Source organism: Trachypithecus francoisi, unplaced genomic scaffold (assembly GCF_009764315.1).
Source record: "Trachypithecus francoisi isolate TF-2019V2 unplaced genomic scaffold, Tfra_2.0 Lachesis_group11, whole genome shotgun sequence".
Taxonomy (NCBI): domain Eukaryota; kingdom Metazoa; phylum Chordata; class Mammalia; order Primates; family Cercopithecidae; genus Trachypithecus; species Trachypithecus francoisi.
The window spans coordinates 104,664,429-104,684,578 of NW_022681456.1; the positions used below are offsets into that span (position 1 = coordinate 104,664,429).

At 36.5% G+C, this 20,150-nt stretch overlaps 1 protein-coding gene across 2 annotated transcripts in view; it reads left to right on the top strand.

Moving 5' to 3' along the window:
- The window catches only part of ITPR2 (inositol 1,4,5-trisphosphate receptor type 2), a 493,382-nt gene that overhangs the window by 225,422 nt on the left and 247,810 nt on the right, over positions 1–20,150 (top strand). For both annotated transcript variants that reach the window (XM_033222612.1, XM_033222613.1), the window contains 3 exons: positions 2,402–2,527; positions 18,100–18,228; positions 19,414–19,534. In XM_033222612.1, coding sequence (XP_033078503.1) covers positions 2,402–2,527; positions 18,100–18,228; positions 19,414–19,534 — 376 coding nt within the window. The remainder of the gene's footprint in view (positions 1–2,401; positions 2,528–18,099; positions 18,229–19,413; positions 19,535–20,150) is intronic.

Consider the following 20,150-nt stretch of genomic DNA (forward strand, 5'->3'; position numbering starts at 1 on the left):
TGATAGAAAAAGTCTCAGTAGCAGCTGGTTGTCTGCCAATAGGCTTCTATTAATGAGGCATCTAGGAATGTACATTGCAATAATTTCTTTCTTTTCTACTGTTGTATGTTGTTCCAAAGCTTATAAATGTGTGATACACTGAAAAAGATATGGAGTCAAACATTTAAAATCACAGTAACTTAAAAAGGTGTCAGATGAGGTTAACGGAAATTCCCTACTTTTAGATAATCCTATGGTAGTGATGGACTTGAAAGCATATTTTGGTGAAATTTTGTGGAATTGTCGACATGTAACTCCAAGAGTACTTCATGCCTGATTGGTCTGAAATAAGACGACAAAGAGGGGAAGCTTAGTCTAATGATGGAATCCCTGGGTTCTGTCCTCACTTGAGAGCCTGATTCTGGGTATATTTCTTCCTACATGTAGTTCCCTCTGACACTACCACTCTTACCTCTTACATTCATCTAAGTAACTCCTCTTTATCCTTTAGATCTTGATTCAAGCCTTACTTCTCCAGGGAAGACTTCCTTGGCCTCCCTTAGTACAGTCTGTAAGAATATATAATTTGAAATTTGACATTTCCATTTTATTAGTTAGCAAAGACCTGTAACCCTCATGCCCATGCCCAAGATTGTAAGCTCTATGAGAGTAACAACAACTGGATCTGTTTCTTTTCACTGTTTTATTGTTTGAGCCAGAGCCTATACTCAATAAATAAGTTTTAAATGAATACACAAAAGAATTAAAGAATATTTTATCCTGGATACATTACATTCTAGTTGTGTGGCTGACTCCAACAGGTTACTTAACCTTTTTAATCTTAAATTCCTACAATTTTAAGGTGGAATAATTATTGTATGTACCTGATAGTATTGTTGGAGGATTAAAGTAAATAATTCATACAATATGCTGAGGGTATTTGGCACATAGGAAGCACTGAGTACATTTTAGCTGCTGTCATGATAGTTGTGCGAATGCACTGAGTGGCCCGCGTCTCTGTACCCTGTGGCCATCCTTGACACCGGCAGTCTGCCATTGACGATTTGTTTAGGATCAGTGAGGTACAGAGAAGCACTAAGGGTATGAAAGCTGTCCCAAACTTTTTATGGTTCCAATTTGGATTCCATGAGTCTCTGAAATTGTTCATATGATTTTTTATGTCTATGTATTTTTCCAGAGAGATTTATAGCATTTATCAGATTTTCATAATGAAGGAAACAAAAAAATGCAAAACAAAAATTACTGTCCTATGTACTTTAGAAATGGTGTATGTTAGTGAAATTCATCCCAATCCTTTATGAGGAATTTCACTAATTCTGGAAAGGAATTTTACTACATCTGTATCTTAAAATAGGATACATTTTGGGGGTAAACTGTGAGCTTATTTCTTCTCAGAAAAAAAGTAATTTAAATATTTTTGAATGGTCTTGAAGTATTATTTGGTCAAAATATTTTAATGTTTTATTAGGACTCTCTTGGTTACAAGTGACAGAAACCTAACGTAAACTAGTTTAAATAAAAATAGGGAATTTTATTGGCTCCAGTACATAGTAATTTGAAGGATGGTTGTTCAGATGGATCCAGAGGTTGAAAGAGTGTCAGAATTTATTCTATTTCTCATCCCTTTTTCCTTCATCTTTCTGCCTCATTCTATTCCGTGTATAATGTATAATTTTCCTCTACAGACCTGGAGAAGATGGTTTTTTGAAGTTAAGGTTTACCTTGTTTCTTTTTAGCAATGAGAGAAAAAGGAAAGAGTTGTTGAGAAGAAGGAAGAGGCGGAGGAAGAGGGCGGGGACTCATGTACTTAGTCAAGTAATTGTGTGTATGTCATTTGGAAAATTTAAAAGAGCATAAAAGCTCTACTTTTTAATAAGTTCTGTAAGAAGTTCTGAAAGATGACAAACTTTTAAGAACTATAGCCACTGCTAGCTTAGTGGAAACTACTACACAACTCTTAAATTCTAAACATGGCATTGTTATCAAACTGAAATTTTAGTTGAACTTTAAGTATGTTTTTGAGCATAAAACAGGTGCTCAAGATGGGGAAGGGATGAGGGGTCAGGGAAGGAGAGGGGAGAAGAAAGAAAGGGAACGGGAGAGGAAGGAGGGGTTGCTTTTAACTCCTAGAATCTAAAATATGATAGGCTTGTTTTGCATAAAGTTTTTTCTCACAGCAATTGTTGGGCCCAGGGGGATGGAGTACTTGGCCCCATGTTTTCACCCCTAGGTCAGTGAACTCTTCGCAAAAGAAGAGAAATGGGAATGCTTTCTGGATAGACAAAACTCTGCTATGATCTACCATGAAAACTAACAGATTTTATATTAACCTTTCATAATTGATATTTCAAAGTCATCAATAAAGAAAACTAACTTTCTTTTGTATTTGAAACTTGCACAGGTTAAAATTGCTTATGTGAACTTTGTTAATCACTGTTACGTTGACACTGAAGTGGAAATGAAAGAAATCTATACAAGTAACCACATTTGGAAATTATTTGAGAACTTCTTGGTGGATATGGCAAGGGTAAGTTAGATTTTGACCACTGAAGGATGTCAATAGATATTTTGACCCAATAGTATTAACCATCTGGATGAAGACTTGCAGTTAAATTCACTACCTTTTGATTTAATGCATTCATTCATAAAGTTGTGAATAAATTTCAGAAGGTCGTGAATGAGATTTAATGAGTTAATATATACACAGAATGCTTAGTACATTGTAGATAGCAGGAGGTAAAGTGTTCATTTTCACCTTTATGAGTGACTGTATTTGTCTGTTATTAAATGGAATCTTAGTGGCCTTCTTATATTGGTTAGAGAAGATATTTGGCAGAGGTCAATTTGCATTTAATCTCTTATTCTAAGTGCAATTACAAAGCACAGATCAAGAGACCTGAAGAGGTCTTGACTACTGCTTTCAGGCAGATAGGTACTTGACCAGCCAACTAAGGACTTAGCCTTGCTCACTGTTGACAATTCAAAATCTTCTTTGGAAGTGTACTCCAGTAATTTAATCATCTGGCGTTTTCACTCATGTCCACCAAATTATATTCTGCTTGTTGCTGTTTGTTTTGTTGGGGGCTGTTGGGGAGGACATGTGGAGCTGGTTGGCATTTTCTAGATACTGCCTGGCATATGTTTTTGCTCTGTTAATATTGAGTAAATGAATGAATGAAGAAATATAAGAAAGAAGGAATCTCTTTGATGGACAACACAATTTTCTTTAGCACATCTTAGCCTTTTTTTATGCATACTAAATTATCATAACAGCCAGGGTCTAAAAAAAATCTCTGATTTTCCCGTTAAAGAAGTTATGGGACTTGATGTTCAAATAAGGTTTTACTAAAGAAAACAGTGTATAGATAACTCCTTAGACCTATTATGAATGATGGTGGCCAGACTCAGCACCTTTGGCCTTCCAACATTCCTGAGCGCTGGTAGCTTTGTATAGGCCTTATATCGATGTATTTGGAGGAGAAAGATTAGTGAAGTCCATATTTTCATTGTATTAATTACAAGAACCGATGCTGTTATCTATTAGCTCACTGCCTCTCTACACCTTTTTCTGAAAGGAGGGATGACAAGGTACATCCCTCCTTTCACTGCCTGTAGACTCAGACATGTGAGAGCACCCTTGGATAATACAGTGAATCACTTGTTATTCCAGACCATGGACTCTTTTTATTTAGCCAAGGTTTCCAAGTGAAATGTGCTTAGTTTACTGTTGGTGTGGTGCAGTGTGGTGAGTGAGGTAGTTCTTGTTTTACTTCATTTCCATACAGCTAAAAACCGCTTATTGCCTATCTCAGGTAAATATGCACCTGTAGAGAAATCCACCTGTTTTATGCAGCATTTAACGTAGTACTCATATATGTCCCCCTAGACGTTGTGAAAACCTTGATTCTGACCAGCTGTAGTATCTCCAGAGACCTTGAAGTAATGAGTGACTTCCATGCCAATGACTGAGCTTTAAAACTGCACGTGCAGGAGAATATTAAAGAGATTATAGACTGATTTGTAGAGTTGCACAGTGCTACTGACTAAAGATAAGCTTGAAACAGATCAAGGTCACATTGTAGGCAGCATGAGCTATAAACCTGAAAAGAATTTTTATTTTTTAAACCAAAGAAAGCCAATGATAACTTCCATTGATAATGCTACCTGGGAAATACTGTTTTCACTGATATATGTGCCAGGTAAAGGTGTACAGATTTACATTCTTTTTTTGAAAAAAAAAAAAAACAAAACCATGTAGCAACAATTTTAACTATTGCTTAATTAGATAATTAATGTTATTATATTAAAGCTCTAGGGGAATTTCAGTATCTTCTTGATCTATTTATTCTTTATGTCTAACCACAATAACTTAGCTGTACTGCAAAAGGGTTTTTTTTTTTTTTTTTTTTTGAGACGGAGTCTCGCTCTGTCGCCCAGGCTGGAGTGCAGTGGCCGGATCTCAGCTCACTGCAAGCTCCACCTCCCGGGTTCACGCTATTCTCCTGCCTCAGCCTCCCGAGTAGCTGGGACTACAGGCGCCCGCCATGTCGCCCGGCTAGTTTTTTTTTTTGGTATTTTTTAGTAGAGACGGGGTTTCACCGTGTTAGCCAGGGTGGTCTCGATCTCCTGACCTCGTGATCCGCCCGTCTCGGCCTCCCAAAGTGCTGGGATTACAGGCTTGAGCCACCGCGCCCGGCCGCAAAAGGGTTTTTAAAAATATTTCCCTCTTGTTTATATTTTAAAACAGCAGCTCTCTAATCCCTTCACCAGGGTTGACAGGAATCACCTTGCCTTTTTCAGGGAAAGAAATAGAAACCTGACTTTTTCATGTCTGGGATTTTTCTCTCTCCCCATGAAGAAAGATCAGAGTCACCACAAACTTTCAAATTCAAGTTATAAAACTAAGTGTGGTTAAATGAATAGAATGTGGCCTTCTAGGTAAATTTTCAGTTCAGTTGGGCAGTTTTTAAGCTTTAGTGAGCATCAGGCTTAGCTGGAGGGCTTTGTAAACTACAGATCGCTGGGCCTTGTCCCGAGTTTCTGATTTCCATACATGAGAGACTTTGCATTTTTAACAAATTCCTAGATGATGCTGCAGATGCTGGTCTAGGGACCACACTTTGAGAATCGCTGTAGTAGATAGAGCCTGGTAGCTAAGAGTAGGAATTTCAAAGGATTTAGCCAGACCAGAGTTCAAGTCTAGACTCTGCCTCTCAGTAGCTCAGTTTATCTTGGGCAAAGTACTTAACCCCTCTGGGCCCTGAGTTTCCTGATTTATAAAATGAATACAATAAGTTCACATTCCCCGTAGGATTAGTGGGAGAATCTAATGAGATAATGTGTATAAAATTCTTAACATGTATTAGCATCAGTAAGAGAGTTGGTAACATGATCCATATCGTTGTATCCAGAGGACCATTCAGCATAGGCAAAAACTGGAAACTATGTCCATAAAGCTGGACATCCCCAATGGTAGTTGACATAAATAGCCACGTATGAGATAAACCAAATCCAGGTGTTCCAACAAAGTTATGAAATCCTGGAAGAACTGATTTATATCCATGAGAAATGATGAAGGTAATCTGGAGGAAAGGAATTTGGTAAGTTGAACCTAAAGAATCATAGCATCTTAGGGTTGGATGTAGTAGTCAGATTTATACCCAGTTCATAGTCTTTGGCACTTACTTAAATATCTGATTAACAATAATCTTACTACTTTTTTTTTTTTCTTTTTAATTTTTGTGGATAAATACTAGCTATATATATTTATGAGGTACAGGAGATATCTTGATACTGCCATATAATGTGTAATGAACACATCAAGGTAAATGGGATGTCCATCACCTGAAGCATTTCTCCTTTCTTTATGTTACAAATAATCCAATTATATTTCTTTAGTTATTTAAAAATGTACAAGAAATTATTCTTGACTGTAGTCACTCTGTTGTGCTATCAAATATTAGATTTTATTCATTCTTTTCAACTATGTATTTGTACCCATTAAGCATCCCCACTTCCCCTCTGCTCCACTACCCTTCCTAGCCTCTGGTAACCATCCTTTTATTCTCTATCTCCATGAATTTAATTGTTGCAATTTTTTAGTGCCCACAAATAAGTGAGAACATGCAAAATTTGTCTTTGTGTGCCCAGCTTGTTTCACTTAACATAATGACCTCCAGTTCCATCCATGTTGTTGCAGACGACTGGATCTCATTCTTTTTTAATGGCTGAATAGTACTCCACTGTGTGTATGTACCACATTTTCTTTATCCATTCATCTGTTGATGGGCACTTAGGTTGCTTCCAAATTTTGGCTATTGTGAGCCGTGCTGCAACAAACACGGGAGTGCAGATATCTCTTCAATGTACAGTTTCCTTTCTTTCGGGAATATATCCAGAAGTGAGATTGTTGGATCATATGGTGGCTCTATTTTTAGATTTCTCTTTTTTTTTTTTTTGAGATGGAGTCTGGTTCTGTCACCCAGGCTGGAGTACAGTGGTGTGATCTCAGCTCTGTGCAACCTCCACCTCCAGGGTTCAACCATCTCCTACCTTAGCCTCACAAGTAGCTGGGACTACAGGCATGCACCACCATGCCTGGCTAATTTTTGTGTGTTTTTTTAATAGAGATGGGGTTTCACCATGTTGGCCAGGCTGGTCTTGAACTCCTGACCTCAAGTAATCCACCCATCTTGACCTCCCAAAGTGCTGGGATTACAGGTGTGAGCCTCTGCGCCCAGCTAGTTTTAGTTTTTTGAGGAACCTCCAAAATGTTCTCCCTAGTGATTGTACAAATTTACATTCCCACCAGTGGTGTACGAAGGTTTCCATTTCTCCACGTGCTTTTCAGCATTTGTTATTGCCTCTCTTTTGGATAAAAGCCACTGTAACTGGGGTGAGATGATATCTCATTGTAGTTTCGATTTGTATTTCTCTTGTGATCAGTGATGTTGAGCACCTTTTCATGTACCTGTTTGCCATTTGTATGTCATCTTTTGAGAAATGTCTATTCAGATCTTTGCCCATTTTTAAATCGGATTATTCTATTTTTTTCCTATAGAGTTGTTTGAGCTCCTAATACATTCTGGTTATTAATCCCTTGTCAGATGGATAGTTTGCAAATATTTTCTCCCATTCTGTGGATTATCTCTTCACTTTGTTGATTGTTTCCTTTGCTGCACAAAAGGCTTTTTCTTTTCTTTTTTTCTTTCTTTTTTTTTTTTTTGGAGATGGAGTCTCACTCACCCAGGCTGGAGTGCAGTAGTGCTACCTCAGGTCACTGCAACACCTGCCTCCTGGGTTCCAGTGATTCTCCTGCCTCAGCCTCCCGAGTAGCTGGGACTACAGGCACCTGCCACCACGCCCAGCTAATTTTTGTATTTTTAGTAGAGATGGGGCTTTACCATGTTGGCCAGGCTGGTCTCAAACTCCTGACCTCAAGTGATCGGCCCACCTCGGCCTCCCAAAGTGCTGGGATTACAGGTGTGAGCCACTGTGCCCGACCTGAAGCCTTTTAACTTAATGTCATCCCATTTGTCCATTTTTGCTTTGGTTGCCTGTGCTTGTTGGGTGTTACTCTAGAAATTTTTGCCCAGACCAATGTCCTGGACAGGTTTCCTGATGTTTTCTTGTAGTAGTTTCAAGGTTTGAGATCTTAGATTTAGGTCTTTAATCCATTTGGATTTGATTTTTGTATATCATGAGAGATAGGGATATAGTTTCATTTCTTCTGCTTATGGATATTTGGTTTTCCTAGCACTATTTATTGAAGAGACTGTCTTTTCCCCAGTGTATGTTTTTGGCACCTTTGTGGAAAATGAGTTCATTGTAGGAGTGTGGATTTGTTTATGAGTCCTCTGTTCTTTTGGTGTATGTGTGTTTTTATGCCAGAACCATGCTGTCAAATTTTTCCATATTACAAATTTTACCTAGTTATTTTTTCTCCAGCAACACAAAATAATTAAGTTAAAGATGTGTTTACTATAAACACCTCCTCACTATTCTTGCTAGTGACCTATTTTGAAACGACAAAATTATGTAACTTGAAGAAAATGAAGATCATCTTAGTCAGTCTCATAATTTTGCCTGTGGCTTCTGCAGAGAGAATTTTCTGGTTGACTCTCCTAGCTAGTTATAGAGTGGGAGGGCTGCTCTAGCATCATCCAGTGCTTTTCCCCAACAGCTGGTCAAGTATTTTATGATAGCCTTCATATCTCCCATCATTTTCTCCATTTCTTTCAGTGATTCCTCTTCTGATACAGTTTCTGGGATTCTAGTTTCAACATACTTTTGAGATCCCTCTAGTTTCTGTGTTTTGTTGAAAGGTATGACATTCAGGATGGAACCCAGTACTTCAGGCAGCAGATGACTCAGCACAGTTTAGTAGACATTTGGAGAAATATATATATATATATATATATATATATTTTTTTTTTTTTTTTTTGAGACAGAGTTTCACTGTTTCACCCAGGCTGGAGTGCAGTGGGGTGATCTCAGCTCACTGCAACCTCTGTCTTCCAGTTTCAAGTGATTCTCCTGCCTCGGCCTCCTGAGTAGCTGGGATTATAGGCTCCCACCACCACACCCGACTAATTTTTCTATTTTTAGTAGACACGGGGTTTCACCATGTTGGCCAGGCTGGTCTCGAGCTCCTGACCTCGTGATCTGCCCGCCTTAGCCTCCCAAAGTGCTGGGATTCCATATGTGAGCCACTGCGCCTGACCTGACAATATTTTTTTAAAATGCAGATGAAATAGTAATGAAATTACTAATAATAATGAAATTGGCACTCATACCACCTTCCACCATTCTTCTCTTGTTTTTCTGGAGTCAGCACTACCAGGGTCTTTTTGTCTGTCCTTGAGTACGGCTGTCTAAAGTCGCCTTTTTTAGTATTTTTCATTTTCCTATTGGCATTTCTTTGTCTCTTATCTTGTTAAGACCCATACAAGAAAATCTTTCCCAAAAGATTATTTTTAATAAACTGGTGCTAGATTGTTTCACATTCTCATTCCATTCTAATATCCTGACAGAGACAGTATCCATGTCCTGTAAGCACGCCAGATCTAGGCAGGCAGCAATGCTATTAGACCCATGGAAAGTTGTTACACTGTCTTTCAGAGCATTTAATGACAGCCCACTTTGATCTATGTTCCAGTGCAGCTAAAACTGGTGTTTGTAGCGCAGAAAAGCTTTTCTTTGGCTTTATAACTGATTGTTGTTGATAGTCAGGGGATTTGAATCATTATTAGAAGGCACATAAAGAGGGTAGACTATGATCAATGTTAGCCTCAGACTATATATTTTTCTTTGAAGATGTTTCCAATTTTGCTATCAATGTCAGGATCCTATGAAGACCAACAGTACTCGAAGTGATATACTGGCAGAATGAAATTGACCAAGAAATAATTTAGGAGGCTCACCTAACTCTCTGTCATGTCGGTGTCCCATTAGTCACTGGTTAACAAGACAAACTTGTGTATTTCACTTTCAGGTAGATAACTTGAGCCATTTTTTTGATATAATTGGATTATTTATTCTACATCTTTAATTGTTAACAACTCTTATATTGAGTCAAGTTTTAACTTACATTAAGTCAATTTAAAAAATAATTTTCTTGAATTTCTGAAGTCGAATGAGCTATTAAAAAATCTCATTTGAAAGGGCTCATTTTATATGGTCTTCTAACTAACATTTCAGGGAAGTGAAGAAGTATATTCTATAACTTACGTAAGGCTTATACAAGGCTTCTTCCCTTGGACCCCAGGATGTCAATTCCATTCTATTTGCCACCCACCACACTGTCCACTCCTCAGTCTCTTGTCTGTTTTCTCTGCATCTTCCCAACTTCTAAATATTGGAGTGTGCCAGAGTCAGACTTTGGAACGGATCCCTTCTCTGTCTATAGTCACTGTTTGCTAATCTCATTTACTCACAACTTTCTATGCTTCTCCTGATGTCTAGTTTCACATATTTAACTGTCTACATGACACCTCCACTTGGCTGTCTAACCTCAAACTCTTTATTCATTCCCATGCCCCACTCTAAAATAATCCCTTTTCAAGACTGTGGCATCTCTATAAATGGCAATTCTATTACTCACTGTGGGCATTCAAGCAAACCATTTTGGTGCCATCTGTAAATCTTATATTCTTCTACCCAAAATCCAGTCCTTCCACAAATTCTGCCAGTTCTAATCATAAAATATTGCAAATTTGACTACTCCTGAACACTCCCATCACAACTACCCTACCCCAAGGCACCATTCTCTCTCATTTGGATGATTGCAATAGCTTCATAACCTGTTTCCAAGTTTCTGCTCTTGTCCCTCTCTCCATCTATCCTTTATCTAGCAGCCATCATGATTGAAGGAAGAGGAAGAGGAGGTGGAGGAGATAGAGGAGAAGGGGTGAAGGGGAAAGAGAGGGAGAAGAAGGAGAGGATGATTGTCACTCCCCTGCTCAGATTCCTCCAGTGGCTTCCTGTCTTGCTCAGAGTAAAACCCCTGTGTGACTTAGCCTCCATCCTGTGACCACCCTTCTTCCCCTTGTCCTCTTATTCTCCCCCTAGCTAGCTCTGTGTTCCATCCTGTGGTCTCCTTGCTGCTCCTCAGGCATGCCGAATGCCTTCCTATCTCAGCAACTGTACGTTTCCCTGGGATGCTGGACTCCCCAGTATCTGCATAACTTCTTCCTTGTCTCTTAGGTTCTTCCTTCAAAGTCACTCCTTCAGAGAGGGCTTTGCCAGCCACCCTATATAAAGTAACTGCCTCTTTTCTCTATCCTCCATACACTTGCTTCATTTTTCTCCATAGAACTTAATACCACCTGACACTTACATATATATATTTATTTGTATTTGTTTCAGTAGAAACAAATGAAAGACAGGAATTTTATCTGTGTTCACTGCTGCATACCTGACCTAGAACAACGTCTCACACATACTAGATACTCAATAAATATTTGTGAAATAAATAAATAAATGTCATATGAAGCTAAAAATATTTAAAAAGTGGATTTGAAAACAAAATGTGGTCTGAGCATAGAATTAAGTAGGCAAATCAATGAAATGAAATGAATAGCTAGAAATAGCCTTTTACATATATATTAATATATAATAAATTATCACCTATTAGTGGAAAGGGATTGGATGTTTCTAGGGATTGGTGAACTTTTTCTGTAAACAGTAAAATAGTAAATATTTCAACTTTGTAGACTACTGTTGCCACTATTATGACAATTACTATAGAGAAAGGAGTCCCAGGCAGTACAAACATGAATGGATCTGGCTAAATTTGATGCATGCGCTGTGTTTGCCCACCCTTGGATTATTAGTAATAGAAACTCCATTAGAATAGTGGTTTTTATATATTTTGTTTACTGATGGATCTCAAGTATGTAGAATATTCTTGGCATGGAATGGACACTCAATAAAAAGTGTTGACTTGAAGTAAAAATGACTGTTGATGACACTAGCTATTTAGGGTGAAATGAACTCACATAATAGCAATAATTGAAATGGATTTCATAGCTAAATAGAAAAAAACCTGAACCAGTAAAAATGGATGGAAATGTAGATAATATTTGTCTGTCTGTCTGTAGATGAAAGCAATAGATGAAATTAGCTAAGGAAAATCATAGCCATTTCATTGTTTGAAAATTTAACACTTAAGTACATAAAAACATCATAAATAAAAATTAAAAATATCCTCACACTTGTAAACCCAGTGTTTTGGGAGGCCCCGTTCAGGGATTGCTTAAGGCCAGAAGCTCGAGACTCAGCTTGGGTAATATAGAGGGAGCCTGTCTCTACAAAAAAAAATAAGCTAGGCATGGTGGTATATGCCTGTAGTCCCAGCTACTAGGGAGGCTGAGGGGAGAGGATCCCCTGAGTCCAGGAGTTTGAGGCTATAGTGAGCTGAGGTCATGCCCCTGCACTCCAGCCTGGGCAACAGAGCAATACCCTGTCTCTAAAAATAAATGAATAAATAAAGTAAAACACATCAAAATGTAAATAGCTATGATACAGTTTTAAAAAGGGTAATGACCATCACGTGAAGAACTTACATATATTTATACGAAAAAGTCTTAACAATTTAATAGAAAAATGAGAAAAACAAAGCATTCATGATTTATAGAACAGGAAATACAAGTAGTTAATAAACCTCTGAAAAATGTTCAAATATTAATAACTTTTAAAACAACACAAAAAAGAAATAAGATCCAAATTTCTTTTTTTATTATTATTATGCTTTAAGTTCTAGGGTATATGTGCACAATTTCAACCATCTAAGTTGCAAGCTTGGAAAGAGCATATTAAATGTCGGTGATGGTTCAGGGTATGTATTTGCATACCCTGCTGATGAGAGTATAGTTTCATGTAGCCTTTGTAAAAAGCATTTAGAAAAACCCTTCATACTTTTCTAATATGTCAAGTAATTTACCCTCCAAAAATCTGTCCTTGGGAAATAATTAGAAGTGCTATAAAGGGTCGGGGGCAGTGGCTCAGACCTGTAATCCCAGTACTTTGGGAGGCTGAGGCAGCCGGATTGCTTGAGCCCAGGAGCTCGAGACCAGCGTGGACAACATGGTGAAACCCCCTCTCTATGAAACAGATACAAAAATTAGCCGGGTGTTGTGGCATGTGCCTGTAGTCCCAGCTACTTGGAAAGCTGAGATAGGAGGATCCCTTGAATCTGGAGGCACAGGTTGCAGTGGGCCGATTGCATCACTGCACTCCAACCTGGGAGACAGAGTGAGACTCTGTCTCAAAAAAAACAAAAACAAAAACAAATGCTACAAAGGATTTATGGTCAAAGAAGTTCAACATACTTTTATGATAATGTACAGTAGGAAATAGCTTAAATATTTAATATTTGAGAAATGGTTAAGTAAGTCATATATCTATATGGTGGATGTTAGAGTCACTGAGATTATTTTTTAAGAATTTTTAATAATGTGAGAAATACTTAAGCATGAAGTATAAAAGGGAAGATGTGAAACAGATAATCTAGAATGATTTCAATTATGTAAAATATAATTGGCAGACCAAAAAGATTAGAAGAAAAAATTCCAACATGTTAATCATAGTCTTATCTGAATTACAGGATTATAGATAATTTTCATTTTTCCATTTTATATTTTCTGTATTTTTGGAGTTCCTACAATTAGTATGTATCGCTATTATGAAAATGTTGTCTGTTTAAAAAAAAGAATTTAGAATTCTAAGAAAGCCAGTTGAGTGTATGAGCTGATGATTCACATAAAAAGGAGATATAGAAAGCAAATGCTTGGAAAAGTTTTGACCTCACAAGTAACGGAATGCAAATTAAAATAAATATGAGATATCCCCTCAGATATTTAGAGGAACACTTTCACTGTCTATGTAAAATACTAAAGTGATCTTAGGAGTTGTATTCCTTATGATCAAAAGTATGCGACTGGCTCTAGAGCTGCCCTGCCCTGTAAGGTAGCCGCTTGCCAGCTGTGGCTATTTAAATGTAAATTTTAATTCAGATAAATAAAATGTAGAAATTCAGTTCCTCAGTTGCACTAGCCACATTTCAAATGTTCAGTATGCACCTGTGTCTACTGGCTACCATACTGGACATCACAGATATAGACGATTTCCATCATTATAGGAAGTTCTGTAGGACAGTGCTGCTCAACATATGGTAACTTATTTACCATAGACGATCATCCTTGGAAGGGTAGCAGTCACTTTTAGAGCAGAAGAGAGGAAGGACATCATATATGCAAGGGGAGAAGTCCAGACACAATTGTATCTAGAATTTCACTTAATATCTGCTTGTTCGACAAATAATTTTAGAATACCTGTTATGCGCTGAAGTGCTGCATGTCCAGTGGTGAGCAAGACAGGCTTGTTCCTGGTGTCCAGGAGCATATATCCTAATGGCAGAGACAACTTTTTACTTGCTCTTCCCACAGAAATGTTGATGGCTGCTTTCAACTTCAGTTCTTTGTGAAATGTTGCCTTATATAGGGATACCAACCAAGCTGTTTAAATAAACAGGGATCCTTGACCATCCCCACCCTGCCTACTCCATTCCCTGTACCACTTGCCCTGCTTTATTTTTCTCTAGTCTGTTATTTTCTTTATTTTTACCACTTAGCATGTTATATATTTATTACTTTGTCTATTGTGTCTCTCTCTTGATTGAGAAAAAGGGTCTAATAGAGTAGGGGTGTTGTTTTGTTTAATTCATTGTTCTAACTTCTAGTCCAATATGTAGCTTCAGTTTAATAATTTGTGTCCTTATGTGATAGGCCATTAAATCTGACAAATATATAGTAAAATTCATCTGGAAGTAGAAGAAGACAAATATTTCAAAATACGGAATTTTTTTTTCCTGGAAAAGACAATGATGGTCGACTTGGTTGTTTCAGGTTGTGAAATATATTACAGATTGGGAATCATTTCATTCTGTGGAGTTAGGTTAAAATAGTTTTTAAAAATCCGTGGAGTGTATTAGAGATTTGGGGAGAGATTTAGGTAGTCAGTAGTGACACACTATAAGACAAACCTCAAGTAACCTAGGAATGAAGCAGGAATTAATATTTAATTAATGTTTTGAGGACAATTGAATATCCATATGGAGAAAAAATAATCAATTCATGAATTAGGTCACCTACAGCAGCAAATTGCGGATATTTTAAAGAGTTGAAAACTACTATAAAAATGTATATACTATTCTTTTCTTTTTAAGAGGGAGTTTTTTCTTCTTTATATTAAATGTTAATAAATAGTAATGAACAAAATAAATAACAGTGCCTGGATATTGAAAAGTAGTTTACACAATGAAATATAATGAAATATTCTAAATGGAATACAAAATTATGTATGAAATGACAAGTGAAAAGAGCTCATAAAAATATGTTACTCATACTAAATGTACAGTCATTAGGTTTTGGGAAAATGGTTTACAGGGCTTGAATTGTTTGTGTATGACAGAAGATAGGAATGAAATGATTCCACGAAAAGTGGCCAACCTTGTTAACAGCAAGGGAAATAAAAAATAACTTTTAGGTATAATTAAATTGATAAAAACAATTATAATTTACTGGTATAGCAGTCAGTTATAGTAGGAAACACATGGCACAATTCAAGAAACAAGGGCAGATTTAACAAGAAGGGATAGGAGAGTACTGAGGGATTTTACCACCTCTAGATCCTGAAGGTACATGGAGCAGGCACTATTACTAGATCCTGAGGAAAGCTTGGAGATGTGGAGGAAGGGCTTTAGTAGCAGCTGTATCCAGAACACAGAAGCCCCTACAAGGAGAGGGAGATGGGGATGGAGGCAGAGGTAGAGTAGGTGCCTGACTTTTTTCTCTTCCACTTTATAATCTCCTGCAAGAGCCTCATATTAGATGAATACGACCAGAGCCCCAAAGCAAAAGCTTTCTGGTGGTGATAAGGGAACATCCTGTGTATCTGTGGATAGTTTGCTGACAGTATGGTAAATTTATTATTTTAGAGGATCAGCCCAGCAAGCAGTATAAAGCTGTCTACATACCCTCATCTTTTGATTCCTCTTTTGGTGAAATATGCCAAAAAAATCTGAAAGTAAATACAGTAATTTTGCACAATTCTTTATAATAGCCAAAAAAAAAAAAAAAATCACATCATAAAAGATGAGCAAGAAGGAAATAACTAAGAAGATAAGAAAATGATTTGTAATATTGCTAATGTGTACCTCAGCTCATTCCAAAAATGGATTAAAGCATGATGGTGCATTAGAATGATGGAATAAATATAGCCTTTTAAAATAAGTATTTAGATAATGGCAGTACATGAAAGTGTTTTATAGGAAAGAATGTTATGTGAATAATATGTGCAAATGGATTAAAACTTTTAAACTGTATGTATTATACATAAAAATATAATTTGATATGATGTAATTTTATTTGAGCCATGTCCAATCTTTATTTTAAAGAGAAAACAAATAAAAATTAAAGGAAATAAAGAGATGTTCATATGTATGAGGTTCTTTTTACTGAAAAATTTTAAAAGATTTTCATAAGTGCTTCCTACATTTCTTGGCTGTCCATGATCTTATAAGATGCAGGGTGAGATGTTGTCATTCATAGGGGACAGAAGAAACATCTTGAAAAATTATTTGAATTTCTTGTTTAAATGAACTGAGTAATAGGTTCCACATAGCTTTGTAAAACACAGACTTTTCGTAACCCAGGATTTTGAAGAAAGTCTTGATCCAGAAATAGATTATTTTTATTAATCCACTGACTAAAAAGCAAATTTCTGGGTGGTTTTTTGGCAAGTGTCCAGTTGCAGAAAATGCAGTGTGGTATATTCTAATGACTCCAGAGAGCCCCACGTAATTCCTTGAAATGTTGCTGAATGAGGGAGGTCTTTTGTTTTGGTTGTGATGGAATTGGTCTGCTACGTCTTCCACTTTATTATATTTTTAACCTATGTGTCAGAAAGTTTCACTGTAAAGCGAGTGTTAGGAAGATGCTAAAAGAAGTAAATCCTAATTCTTATCCATCATAGGAAGATCAATTTTATATTAGATCTGGGACCATGTAAATTAAATTAAATTTTAATCCTAGGTTAGATGTTCCAGGAATATAGCCCAACCTAAAGTTAACCTAAAACAAAATAAGAGTCCTTTATCCCTCTTTCATTTAAAAATTTACTAAATTATTCATTCATTTCACAAACGTTTGTTGAACATCTTGGGTGTGCCAGGCACTAAGTTATATGCTGGAACAATAACTAGAAGATTACATAATTCGACGTAATTTATTTCCATTAATGACACTGTGCCTACAATTACCCTATGAAATTAGATACACTAAAAATCTTTAAAAACAAAGTCAGGTGGGGTCAATTAATAGATGAGGAAAAAGCAAACTGCTCAGATGGGAAGTGACTTCGACTCAAAATCAACCCTGTTCTCTTTCTCCCACCTCCACTTGGCAAATGCTGGCATTAGTGTTCCCAGATCCCAAAACAAAAGCCCTGGGACACATGGTTTAAGAAGGGAAATTTTCTCTCTTATGAATTTGTGTGAAAGCTTTTTAAGCAATATCAGATTAAGTGACATTGACTTATTCTTTTGGTTAAGCAACTTATTGAAAATTTTTAAAAATTGCATAAAAATTTGGATGGTCTAAGAACGTCTGGAACATCTGGCCCCCATATTACCCACCACAATTTTGTGAACATTTAAACTTTATTTCTCTGCTGCAGTTTTCCAGTCTTTTCTCACATTCTCTGCCCACCACTCCCACTTCTTTTTCTTTTTATCTCTGTGTTTTTCTGTCTTTTCACCAGCCAACTTTTTTTCGTGTGTTTTTAATTAGGTAGCTTAGCTTTTGCAATTTGATCATACTGACATTGAAATTTACAGCAAAATGCAAAATGACCAATTACTGCCTCTTTTCATCAGATGTAAAGATCAGAGCAGGAACCAGGACTGCTCTTTTCTGGTCTTTCTCCAGCTTCAGCATTGTCTCTTTGGCTGAGTCCACTCTGAAATGCATGCAAACCTATATTTCCATGCTTCTCAGATAATCCATGGATAAAAACGTCGAAATTATTGGGGGGGTTTAGATTTATTTTCTCCTACCTATCTGTTTTCCTCTCCAGATGCTTTCTGTGTTTGTGTCCTCCAATTTGAGTGAGGGTTAGAAGTGAAAATGTCTGGAATTACTACCATTAATCACCTTTCTTATACTTAGAATGACTGTTTCATCTTTGGTCACCTTACATTGAGTGGAAAAGTGTTCTCCAGCAAAGCCAAACTTGGAGGCTGAGGGAGAGGTTGGTGTGCAAGAGAAGGGAGAAGCAAATTAGGAAGAAGAGGCTGGGCATCTGTGAAAGAATTCTGGTTTCAAGGCTGAAATGACAGGCTAACTTGATGGAGAAGCTACTGAAGAATGATACCATTTTCATGATTTCAGGCTGAAATGCTTCTTCTCTTCTAAGCAACTTTAAAAAACAGAAGAAATGTTATTGACAACTATTTCAGGACAACTTTTAGGTGGTTCCAATACTGAGTTGTAGTTTAAAAATATGATAAAACGTACTGAGTTGTTTTGTTTTTCTCTCCAGGTTTGCAACACAACCACAGACAGGAAACATGCAGACATCTTTTTGGAAAAGTGTGTTACTGAGTCAATAATGAATATTGTGAGCGGCTTCTTTAATTCTCCCTTTTCAGACAATAGTACCAGCCTCCAGGTAAGTCAAACAATTGCAAAGCATTCTGTTGCAAAGCGTTTCTCTTATTTGAGTAGGGGAAATGTTTTCTGCTCAGGAAGTTATTTCCTACACTTGAGATGTTTATTCTTCTCTTATATTATTTACTATTATGCCTCTTTCTGAGTTTACCGAACTTTATTTTAAATAAAGAGACCTCATCTTTAAATTGAATTATTTTTCCTCTTTCTCTAAGCAGACTAAGAGCTTTCATATCTGTATGTTGATTGTTTGCCAAGTGTTGAAATAACTGCACAGTTAATTCTTTAAATGATAGACATTTTGCCTCCGAAGTTGTACTTATCCTAATAGAATTAACAAAGGTTTATATAATAAAACTTTTAATCCGAGTATTTATAATGCTAAAAATTTAATCAGTTAAACATCCTTAAAAGGAGGAAAAGCTAAATAAATTATTATATATCTGTAGGATGGTCTATTATATAGCAATTAAAAATCATGTTTTAAAGGAAAAATTGATGACCAAAGAAATAAACATGAAGTAATATTAGGCCACTGAATTCCATTATAATATCATCCAAATTTGTTTGTGTAAAGAATATATAAACATACATGCATCAAAAAACTCAGAGAGTAAATGTCTTCAAATATTGATACTGTATCTCTGTGTTGTAGGATTCTTGATGATTTACATTTCTATGGTCCACAAATATTCTACAGTGATTGTGTATTACTCTTCTAAAAAATCATTTCAATTATACTTTCTTTAGGGAAAAAGTTTAAACCATTAGATAGAACCATAGGAAATTGTTTCTGTAGTTCAAAATGGTTGTCTCCTCTACTTGCCTATCATATGAAACCAAAACAAACCAACCAACCCAGAAACACCTGCTTATTTGCACATGGGAATAAACCATGGATTATAAAAATATTCATGTCATTGGCTTCAGGAAATGGCATATTTTTCTGGTTTAGAGTATAATTAAAATGAAAATAATCCATTTTCTATAGTGTGTAGCATGTTGCCTCTCATGAAGAGAGTACCTAATGAATGTTTGATGAATGAGATATTTATTAGCTAGCACTGAAACTTGAAAGAGTGTATTTTATGTTATTTTGGTGAACATTGCTGATAATGCATAGACACTACATCAGGGCTGTTAATGGTTTAGCATCTCTTTTTGCCTCCCTTCTTTCTGGTTTTAGACACATCAGCCAGTTTTTATTCAGCTACTGCAATCTGCCTTCAGAATTTACAATTGCACCTGGCCAAATCCGGCACAGAAAGCCTCGGTAGAATCCTGTATCAGAACTTTAGCTGAAGTGGGTAAGTCATGGTTTGAGTTTTATTTATTTTTACATTTCTGTTAGAAATTAGGTTTTTGGCTAATGGGTACCACAAGCAGCTTCTCAATTTACAACTTAATAAGAAAACAGGTGTGTTTTCTGTGAAATTGAAGAGCAGCCATCAGCAAATGATTCCTAATGTTGCATATACTTTTTGGGAGGAGGACATAATCATTCTATTAAAAATCTTAAATTTAATATTATTGCATATGGAACTTTAATATGGCTCAGTCAGATTTTACAGAATTTTAGTTAATCGTTACCTTAGATTTCATTATGGAATTGTCTTGTCTATTAAGTGACCTGACTTAGTAATACCTTCATATGACGTAGGACTTTTTGATGGTCTTGTAGTTTTCCAATTTTGTTTGAAGTCCATCAGTATTTATTGAGGGCCTATTATATAGAGAAGGCTTCAGAAATTACAAATGAAATTGAAGGCAAAGGAATTACAGCTAAAGGGAGGTAAGCAGAGAGAGAGAGAGAGAGAGAAAGTTAATAAGTTAATTAGGGTCATTCCCCCAATGGTGGAGGGGAGAGGAGAAGAAATGCACACTTGGCTGTCCTGAACAAAAAAGGAAGAGCTTGATCATCCT